Source organism: Fukomys damarensis, unplaced genomic scaffold (genome assembly GCF_012274545.1).
Source record: "Fukomys damarensis isolate Sample0158 unplaced genomic scaffold, DMR_v1.0_HiC HiC_scaffold_10, whole genome shotgun sequence".
In the NCBI taxonomy this organism is placed as follows: domain Eukaryota; kingdom Metazoa; phylum Chordata; class Mammalia; order Rodentia; family Bathyergidae; genus Fukomys; species Fukomys damarensis.
Genome location: NW_022900922.1, coordinates 16,347,036 through 16,358,024, shown reverse-complemented (window position 1 = coordinate 16,358,024; position 10,989 = coordinate 16,347,036). Strand labels below are relative to the sequence as shown.

The 10,989-nt window shown below is 41.9% G+C and overlaps 2 protein-coding genes and 1 pseudogene across 2 annotated transcripts in view; 1 reads left to right on the top strand and 2 right to left on the bottom strand.

Moving 5' to 3' along the window:
* Positions 1–409, top strand: part of LOC104860759 — a 1,456-nt pseudogene extending 1,047 nt beyond the window's left edge.
* Nup133 (nucleoporin 133) overlaps positions 1–1,189 on the bottom strand; it is a 56,940-nt gene extending 55,751 nt beyond the window's left edge. The window contains exon 1 of the mRNA XM_010621913.2: positions 827–1,189. Coding sequence (XP_010620215.1) covers positions 827–1,008 — 182 coding nt within the window. The 5' untranslated portion in view covers positions 1,009–1,189. The remainder of the gene's footprint in view (positions 1–826) is intronic.
* A 5,533-nt stretch (positions 1,190–6,722) lies between these two features.
* Positions 6,723–10,989, bottom strand: part of Abcb10 (ATP binding cassette subfamily B member 10) — a 33,695-nt gene continuing 29,428 nt past the window's right edge. Inside the window, exons 13-15 of the mRNA XM_019207173.2 lie at positions 9,651–9,694; positions 8,696–8,730; positions 6,723–7,884 (exon numbers count right to left, since the gene is read on the bottom strand). Of these exons, the coding sequence (XP_019062718.2) occupies positions 7,653–7,884; positions 8,696–8,730; positions 9,651–9,694 (311 nt within the window). The 3' untranslated portion in view covers positions 6,723–7,652. The remainder of the gene's footprint in view (positions 7,885–8,695; positions 8,731–9,650; positions 9,695–10,989) is intronic.

Genomic DNA, 10,989 nt, shown 5'->3' with positions numbered 1-10,989 from the left:
CGGTCCTTTTCCCGCCTCAGCTGTTGGAGGAGATCGAAGCGGTGCTGGGCGCCGATCTGTCCCTCCCTCTGTGATCTCCCGGCCCTCTCGCGCTGCGGGGCCGCCCCGACGGAAGATTGTCCCAGCCCAGCCCCCTTGGAAAGCCACACCAAGAATCATACGAAACACCAGCAGAAGATTCAGTCTCTGCAGAAAAATGCCAAAAAGCAGGCTGGGCAAAATTAGAAACAAGGACATGATCGAAAGGCTGCTGCCAAAGCTGCCTTAATATATACCTGCACTGTCTGTAGGACACAAATGCCAGACCCTAAGACCTTCAAGCAGCACTTTGAGAGCGAGCAACCTAAGACCCCACTTCCTCCAGAATTGGATGATGTGCAAGCATAAAGTTGTTTACAGGTGAATTCATGACACCTTTGACTCTTCTGCTGTCTCAGACCTTAGGCAACAAAGTGCAGCTACTCTTCTGTTGATCAGCAAAAATAAAGGGGCTACAGAAACACTTTTTAAAAAGCCAATTGGAACTACTGTACACGTAAATTTGCTAGAATCTGGTTTTCTGACACACTTCAAGTGCAAAACGAGTTTCAGGGTCGTAGCTCAGCCGCGCTGCTCCTGCCTGGAAAGCGCAAGGTACTGAGTTCGATTCCTAGTACAGAGAAAAAAAATGCTTAAATGCAAAGCAAACGGTTCACCTGGTAAGATAATCAATGTGAAATAACCCACAAGAGTCAGCAGCTCTCTCCGTGTTCCCCCGTTCCAGTAACTAACCATTCCCGCATTAGAGCCTGCTGGTCCTTTGACCCTGCCACTGGTGATCACTTACCGCGAGCTGAGAGAGCTGCGCCGGGATACCGGGGAGAAGAGCACTGGGGAGAAGACCGCAGAACCTAGGGACTGTCCCCTCCTGCTTCCCGCACGGGGCGTTGAATTCGGCCCAATTCCGACCAGTGGAGCCCTTCGGGATCCGGTACCTGGAGTCCTCGGAGAAGGGATGGCCGGGAACATGATCGAGGGGGATAGAAATTCAGTACTCTGTCGCTAGAGCTAAACACCCAAGGGGCGGGAAGGCGCGTGGAGATGACGTCCAAATACAACGTCAAGCTGCAGAACGTGTTGGAGCAAGAGCAGGGAGGCGCGTGGCGATGACGCCAAAGAACAGTGCCGACCTACTGGACCGGGTCGGAGAGGAAGGGGCCTGGGTCTGTGACGTCATAGAGAAGTGCCGATCTTCGGGGCGTGGTTAGTGCAGAGCAGGCGCGAAGCGAGTGACGTCAAAGCCTTTCTCTAGTCTGAGTTGACGTGTGTCGGAGACTTTCCGGAGGCCGACCGGAGTTTCGGAGATAGCTTCAAACAGAGAAGCGACCTTCCTGAGTACTCAGGTGAGTCCTAGCGGCCAAAGGCATGGACACAACGGGGGATTGCTGCAAGTTCTAGGCCAGCCTGGGCTACATAGTGAGTTCAGGGTCAGTCTAAACTGCACAGTAAGTTCTTGTCTCCAAACAAAAAAACAAACAAAAAACCATGTGTGCAGAGAAGTAGGTCAAAAGACACTGTTGCAGTTGCATACAGTGCTCAAGTGTAGGGATCTAAAAGTAAAGCAGGAGTTCTGTATTTGCTGTACCCTGAGAATGTACTGAGAGACTATGTGCTCTTAACACATAGGGTAACTATGAGAGGTGGTGGACAGAGTAATTTGCTTCACTGTAGCAATTATTTCTATGTCTCAGGTAATGTACACCTTAAACATTAAAATATTATATATCTATATCTATATATATATAATATAGATATATATATATATAAATATTGGGTTCAAGGCACACTACCCCAAAATATGGCATCTTGGCATTTGAGACAGAAGAAAGAAAATTCATTCTCCAACCTCTTGCCCTTCTCCCCTAAGCAGGTCATGAGACCTCAACGTGAGAGGTGCTCCCCCTGTAACTCAAGGAAGGAATGTCCTTATCTCTAAAGCACAGAGACACAGAACCTGGACAGGCCTTGCTGAGTGTTCCCAGCGCCAACACTGAGTACACCTCTCTACCTCAACACACTTCATCAAATCCAAGGACAGAATGTACAAGTTTCCCTACTACTTTGGTTCATTTTCCTGAGGCTCCCATGTCATGAGATTTAACATTAAAATACATTTATGTTTTTCTCTCATTAATCCCGTTATAGGGACTTGGCTATGAACCTAAGATAGGAGAAGATACTTCTTTTCCCCCTACATGTAGTACCGGCCCATTTTAATTGTTGAAGAGGAAAATACCTCTTCATTTAGACTTCTACCAGTGTGAGATGCCCAGATTGGGCTCCTCTTACCAATGAGGTGCCTTTCTTCTGCCCATCCTTCCCAAGGCACCATCCCTGCAGTTAAAAGCAAACATTGGGGCTGGGATGCAGCTCGATAGCACTGTGCCTGCCTAGCAAGTACAAGGTTCTGAGTTTGATTCCTGGTACCAAAAAAAAAAAAAAAAAAAAAAAACCCAGATTTATATGATACTAAACACTTCATTGATTTATACGACACTAAACACTACAGTGGCAATGGAAGCAGTCTGAATTATGGCCTGCAGTTATAGAGGACGGTTACAGCTTATATCTAGATGCCCCCTGACTCACACTCGTAGGTGGGGCTTTGGGGAGTGATTGGATCATGGCAGTATGATCCTGGATTGGTTCTAGGTGTGGGTGATGGATTTACTGATGAGAGAAGACCCACCCTGGGCATGGGTGGCACAAACAAAGAGGCTTATAGCCTGGATGGAATACAAAGAAGGAAGGCTGCTGCTTCCTGCCTGCCAAGCCATGAACTGTTTTTCTCCTGCCATGCCGCTCTGCTACGCTGCTCTGCCTCGGAGCCAGACAACTGTGGACTGAAACTTCTACAAACTGTGAGCTAAAATAAGCCTTTCCCCCTCTAACTTGTAGAGTTATTTCATCCCAGCAATGAGAAAGGAATGAAGACGAACTGTTAGGATCCCAGGCTTGGCAGCTTAGTAATCAAGACATTAGAATGGAAGGTCAGGGAGGGATAAAGAACCTGCCACGAAACTACCCGCACTAGATATTCCAGGGTATCTTTTCTGATTGTAATGGCTTGAGATAACCGTAAAAATCCTTCAAGCATCCTTATCTGCATTCCTTTGGTTAAATTCAGGCTCCTTTCCTACCAGACCCATCACATCCAAAGTTCCTCAGGAATAAAGAGCCCATAAATTGGCTGGAGAAAAAGTAAAGAGCAGGAGACCAAACCCTAAGATAAATGAATGGGTTGAGAGAATCCAAAGAATGTTTAAATTACAAAAAAAAAAACAAAACAAAACAAAACAAAAAAAAAACCAAAAAACACCAAAACCAAAAAATAAAACCCAGAACAAAACTGTGCATATACCTGTATGGTGGGCTAGTGCCCTTCTCTGAATTGGGTGCCTTCTGCAGTTTTCACTCCCTCAAGAGAAGCATAAATGTTCCCTGCTCCAGGAAATCATATATCTCATTTCTTGAGTCTCACTTTCTTCTTGACTGTATCCCAAAATCTCTGCCTCATAAACCTCCCTGCGCCTCTTAAAATTTTAAGTAATTCAGAACGTAGTCCCCCTCCACCATCAAGCTCTAAGGTCGGCACACTATGCATCAAGTGTGTTAGCTTGCCACCCCACGATGGCACTCCCCTTTGCAGTTGAAGAGCAAAAGCAGCCTGACTGACAATTCCTGTCAATAAGTGTTGCTGTTTCAATAAAGTCCACTTGTGGCCACTAAAATTGGAATTTCATGTATTTTTAATTTACTGTGAAAAAAAATTTTTGTATGGGGAATTGAACTCAGGATCTTGAGCTTGCCAGGCAGACATGGCACCACTAATGTACATCACTGGCTCTATTTTCATTTTTTCAACCACTGAAAACTGTAAAAAGCATTCATCAACACACAAAGAGGCCTTATCAGGTCAGCTTACTGATCCTTGAAATACTTTTATGTAGTTTTTGTGCTGTTTATGCTCATTGTTTTGTAACATTTAAATTTGTCTTTTTATCAGCTTTGCTCTTTTATGGAATAAAATGGACTTGTTGAAATGGACCTGTACTTTATAAAAGTGTATTTGCAAGGGTTTGACCTCAGTTGTCTAATGACTATTGCAGGAGAGACCCAGCACAGAGACAAGCCTGGGAGAGTGCACAGCATAATCCCAGCTCAGCGATACGAAACCTCATCTCCACAAATGAGATTTCAGGTGACTTAGAATGCCTTTTTTCCTACTTTCTAAAGTGTCGGCATGAATATACGTATCTTTCAATGGCTCCCCAAGCATGTAGGAAACAAGGTAAGAGATCCAGCACAAGCCGGGAGTGGGGGCACATGCCTGTAATCCCAGCACTTGAGAGGCTGATGCAGGAGGATCACTGGGAGTTTGAGGCCAGGATGGGGCTACATAGTGAGTTCAGGGCCAGCCTGAATTACAAAGTGAGACCCTGCCTCAAAAAAAAAGCAAAAAAAAGATTTAGCACAGCATTGCAGTATACACCATCTAGCCCTGCTCATCTCTCCAATAACTTCTTTTACCACTCTTTGGCCTAAACTATACATATCATCAATGCTAAATTAATCTACAGTACTGAATTAATTTGCTTATGTATCTTTCCAGGCCTGAATGGGTTGATACATATTTGTCTAACTTACAGGACAGGACTATCAAAACTTCTAACGTAGCAACACTTAAATGCTCTGGACACTTACACGTGGGGCTAAAACATAGTGCATTTGCCTATTATCTTGTTACTAATTTTGCTTGTCTTGCCCGTTTTAAATTAGAAGCCCAGAGGACAGACACTGCCTTCCTCCTCTGCAGTTCCTGGTCATGGTGGGGACAGGTGACACTTATTTACTGAACTGAAGCAACTAGATAGAATATACATAGCATCAAACAAATAGGACTTAATAATCTAATCTTTGATAAAAAGAATGGGAATGGGACTTGTAATTACTACTCCCTTTTCTGCATTTGTATGGTTAGATTTTTCTTTATTCCTAAATCTCCATAGCAAATTCTAGTTAAGATATTGAATGTAGCAAAGTTTTTACAAGAAGCAGTAGACAAAAAGTTCACTATAAATTTTAATCTATGATATAAATCGTTAAACATATAGAAAAAATATAGTGATCAAATCCCATTTTGTAAATACTTTTGTGGAACAAAGAGATTTCCCTCATATCTCACTTTGTATTGCTGTTTGCCTTCTGAGAACCACACTAACAACAAATTATATAAAGAATACATGTAAAGCTTGTTAAAATGGTTGGCATAGGTGTACTATTTACTGATTCAAAGAATACGACAATCATTTATTCACTCAATACACTTCATTTACCGCTAAGTTCCCTTATGTAGAATGAAGTGTAACCCTATGCATTCCTCATGGTGCAGTGATTTCTCCTTCCAGTACAATCAGGGACCAACAGACAGTGAGGGTGTGGGAAGACTCCCCTTTAACTGTATCAAGATAACTGCTCCTCAGGCTCTGGCATCACCAATGTTAGGAAAGCACTTTTTGAAGCAATAGCAAATTAACATCACTGATACAAAATATGGCAAATTCAATGGTTACCAGCATCACTTCAGGTATGAATATTTAGGTAAATAAAACAATAATCAACATAGTGATACTCTGTCTCAAAAAAAAAAAAAACTATACCCAGGGATTTAGCTCAGCAGCACCGGGCCTGCCTTACAAGCACAAGGTCCTGAGTTTGATCCCTGGTTCCAAAAAAACAAAAAACTGTAATCATAAATAGAAGAATAAGGCTACCAATGTCTACCAATGTCCTCTTTCAGGAACTGGCACATTCTTAAGGTTCTTATATTTTTCAAATGTCTTAAAACTGAAAATTAGGGCTGGGGATTTAGCTAATTGGTGCCGCCACCTGCCTTGCAAGCTCAAGAACCCTAGTTTGATCCCCAGTACCGAAAAAAAAAAAAAAAGAAAAAAACCTGAAAATTAGCTGGATGTGGTAGTGCTTGCCTGTAATCCCAGCACTTGGCAGGCTGAGGCAGGAGCATCACTGTGAGTTTGAGGCCAGCCTAGGCTACATAGTGAGTTCAAAAGCCAGCCTGGACCATATAGTAAGATCTTGTCTGAAAAAAATTAAAACCAAAAAAACAAAAAACTGAAAATTAGTTCTATTATTCAAACTTTAACCTTGTTAATAAAATTTTGTAAGTATAATAAAAGCTAACAATTATGTGTCCAGGAATTACAAGTTTTTAATAGAAAAATTTCAAAATATATGCCTCAGAATTTTTTTGTCTGTGTGATGATGGAGACCAAACCCAGGTCTTTGTATATACTAGACAAGTGTTCTACCACTAAGCTATAGCCCCATCCCTTTTTATTTTTTGAGATAGGGTCTCACTAAGTTGCCCAGGCTGGCCTCAAATTTGTGATCCTCTTGCCTCTCTCCTGAGTGGCTGGGGTTACAGGCATGTACCACCCCACTCAGCTTTATCCATCTCTCTTGATAATACCTGGTAATTTATGACTTGCTTTCCAAAAGTATAGAAACAAGTATGTGAATAAAGGCTGGGCATGGTAGTGCATGCCTATAATTCTAGCATTCAGGAGGCTGAGGCAGGAGGACTGCTAGGAGTTCCAGGCCAGCCTGGGCTGCACAGTGAGTTCAAGGCCAGTCTGGACTACATAGCAAGACCTTTTCAAAAGAAAAAGAAAACAAAAAAAACAAAAAAAAAAGAAAAAGAAAGAGAAGACAGAAGCTTTCAAGTGGAAAGAATGAATGGCATTTGTTGTTTTTAAAAACTCATCAGGCTTCTGTGTGCCAAAATGTTGAAAACTAGACACATTCAAACATAGTCAGCTCTCATGTGAATAAAAATGCCTAAACTCTTACCTCTGAAGACACAGGAATTGGACAATACAAATGTTCCCTTCTCTTTGACAGTAATTGTTTTTAAACAAGGTTCATTTCATAAGATTATGAGAATACACAATAATGGTTAGATTTTCATTTTTCTGCTATTCTACCTAGTAAAATTAGAAACAAAGCAGATGAATCATGGTGACTGCTAAACTGGCCTAAAGTAGTTTGATTTATAATCCGCTTTATTTATTTGTTTGTTTATTTTGTACTGGGGATTGAACTCAGGTCCTTGTACTTGCGAGGCAGGCAGCAGAACCACTGAGCGAAATCCCTGGCCCTATAACCCCCTTTAAAAAGCTGTCATCTGGACCTGAGGTTTAGCTCAATGGTGCTGCTGCCTGCCTCACAAGTATAAGGCACTGAGTTCAATCCCTGGTACCAAAAACAAAACAAAACAACTGTCATTTGAACAGTTGCTTGAATATGTAACAGTAGACAAAAAAATGAGGTGCCATGCTAATTAAAGTATTCCAAAACAAAGCACAAAACCTGAAAACAGATTCAGTGCTATAGACATTTAAAAATGTATAATTATTAAAACTCTAATAAGATCTTGAGAATGCATTTTGAGGCAGTTTTTACATACTTTGAAAAAATAGGTATATTTCAAATAATTTGAAGTATCATTTACAGATTTCATAGTCTCTCAAAATTTTCTTCTGCAGTGCTACTTTGCTTTCGAGTTTCATCTTTAATCCCTCAGTAACTGTTCTTTATGCTGAAATAAAACTCTGCTTGTTCATTAGTTTTCTGTATATCCCATCGGGCTTTGAAAGCAGCTCTTCATGTTTTCCATGTTCAATGATTCTTCCCTGGTCAAGCACAGCCACAAGGTGAGCATTCTTGATGGTGGACAGGCGGTGGGCGATGATCAGCACCGTTCTGCCCTCCATCAGTCGATCAAGGGCCTCCTGCACCAGGTGCTCATTCTCGGCATCCAGCGCGCTACATGGGCCACAGGGAGGAAGCAAAGATATCTGTGCCACAGGCAGAGTCACTCACATACCTCCTGGTCTATGCTACCGGGCCCTGCATTAGCAATGAGCTCCACTCAATCAGAATCGTGCCGCTGGGGCTGAGGGTGCTGAAAGAAGGCGATGTGCAGAACCACACTTGGCCTCAGCACACAGGCTGGCCAGAGGGGTCAGGGTCTATCTCAAGTGTGCTGGAACCAGAGCTAGACGCATGTTCACACTCTCTCACCTGCCATCACTCACTGATCCAGGCACCATCACTCTACAGACTTGGGGGAAAGCATTTTGTGTTCTATCACTTTGTTTTGTTTTTGTTTTTTTGGTTCCAGGGATCAAACTTGGGTCCATGTGCTTGCGAGGCAGGTAGCAGAACCACTGAGCTAAATCCCCAGCCCCTGTTCTATCACTCTGAAAGACAAAATAATAGTTTTCCTGAAGGGAGAATTTGGATGAACACAATTATACACATTATTAAGAATTAAGACAGTGCTGGGGATTTAGCTCAGTGGTGCTGCTGCTGCCTCGCAAGTGCAAGGACCCGAGTTCGATCTCCGGTACCAAAAAAAAAAAAAAAAAAAGAATTAAGACATCTTAACTTTGGATGGTCACTTTATCTGGGACAGGATGAAAGGTATGAAAGGTTTTGGTGGAAGGATAATTTGGTTTAGTATAATTACACACATTTATTAAGACATCCTGCATACAGTCTACATGCATGTTAAGACATCCCCTGACACAGACACACATGTCAGTAAGACATCAGGGTATTGAGACATCTTTACCTGGTTGCTTCATCTAGGAGAAGAATTTTGGGGTCCTGAAGAAGGAAAACAAAAAGAAAAGATTATTTTATTAGAAAGACCCAAATTTTTAGCAATAAAGAGGAATCACATTCTGACATACATCACAATGTGGATAAACTCTGGAAACATTATTCAGTGGAAGAAGCTACACACAAGAACCATATATTGTGTGATTCCACCTGTGTGAAATAGGTAGAACAGCCACTTCATAGACAAAAGGCAGATCAGTGTCACAAGTGGGGGACACAAGTCAGTGGGGGACACAAGAGGAGGGCCCATGTGGGGCTCTGCCTGGGGCTATGAGGATGTCCACTCTAAACATGATGGTTGGGGCTCAAGGTTTATCTCAGTGGTGCCACCATCTGCCTTGCAAGTGCAAGGACCCAAGTTCGATCCCCAGTACAAATCAATCAATCTTGTTTAGAGCTGGGGATTTAGCTAAGTGGTTCCACTGCCTGCCTCGAAAGCACAGGGTCCTGAGTTTGATCCCTGGTACACACAAAAATACACCACACAAAAAAACAAAGAAGGCTGTCACTTCTTTCACAATGGGTCATTGGACCTTCAGTTAATAAGGTGCTTCCTATCTCTCCAGGAGTCTAAGTACTTGTACTACTGAACTCAGCCTTGACTACAGGTTATACATATACACATTCTTGTGCTGTTCGGATGCTGTGATACTGATCAGACTGTAAGCTTCCTGTACATGTGTGAAACTTATCCCTCTGATCACGCTACAACAGCACCCAGGAAATACTTAATACTTGTTAAATCTGTATACAACCTCAGGGGAACACCCAACTTATTGCTACCAGACTCTCAACCATATATCCACCCACCTTCTCAAAAAAAAAAAAAAAGGAAGAAAATGATAAATTACAAAATCCCAATTAAAAACAGTTCTAAAAATCCAGGCAAGTGGCTTCAGGCTTACCTTAAGCAGTGCACGGGCAATTGCAATCCGCTGTTTCTGTCCACCTGACAAAAAAACATTTAAAAAAAGAAAGCCTTAACAAAAATTCTTAGGAACAGGTCTTTCTGATAAGACATATGGTAATTTAAAGATGCCTTCTCCCAGTTAGCAAAAGCTGGGACAGATAGCTGAACAAAAAAACAACTTTTGAAATATCTTCCCATCAGTGTCAAAATTAGTAATTATTGTCATAGCTAAAATGTATACACCAGCATTTCTTTTGTTTTTTTTCATTAAGTTTACTGTTACACTTTAGGTATGTAATAGTTACATTCATCACTGGAATCTTGCACCTTTATATGATGGATGCATCTTGGTTCTTATGTTTCCCCATTCCCTGCCCTCCCTTCACCTCCTCCACCCTTCCCTAGTTACAAAGACTGTTTCCATGTTTTCCTCTTCTTTATATTTTTTCTTTCCTTTTTTCCCTTTCTCCTACCTCTTACTTTCCCTTTATACCTTTTCTTCCTATTTCACAATATTAATTATACATTTTGATCCTTATTTACACTTAGTTTTTCATGTCAGAGAAATTACTTGGTAGTTACACGTGTCCCCTATTTATTTCACTTGAGAGTATGGCCTCAATGTGCATCTATTTAGCTATAAATGTCTCTGGTTTCTCGTTCTTTATGGTTGAGTAGTACTCCATTTTTTAAAAAAACTTATCTTCTTTATCCAATCTCCAGTTGATGGGAATTGGGCTGTTTCAGTTCTATTACAAACTGTGCCACTATAAACAAGGGTGTGCATATATCGCTGTGGTATGATTCTTTCAAATCTTTTGGGAAGATACCCAGCAGAGGAATAGCTACACCAGCATTCCTTTCTTCTTTTCTTCTGTGGCACTAGGGATTGAACCCAGGGGCTCTGCACTGAGCTATATCTCCAACCCTTTTTAATTAAAATCTCAGTAAACTAAGCTGCCCAGGCTAGGCTCAAACTTGGGTGGATCCTTCTGCCTTAGACTCCCAGAATACTAGCAGGTTTGTTTTTTTTTTTTAATTTTTTTTGGTACCAAGGATCAAACTCCAGTCCTTGCACTTGTGAAACAGGTGGCAGAACCACTGAGCTTAATCCCCAGCCCTAATTTTTTTTTCTTGAGAAGGGTCTGCCATGTAGTTCAGACTAGCCTTGAATTTACTGTGTAGCCCAAGCCTAAGCCTCCTGAATGCTGGGATTACAGGTCTGTGTCACCACACCTGGCAGGCATTTTCTAAATATATTACATGTGGGCCAGTGGTTCAGTGGCCTGCCTTGCAAGCACAAGGACCTGAGTTCAATCCCCTGTACCAAAAAA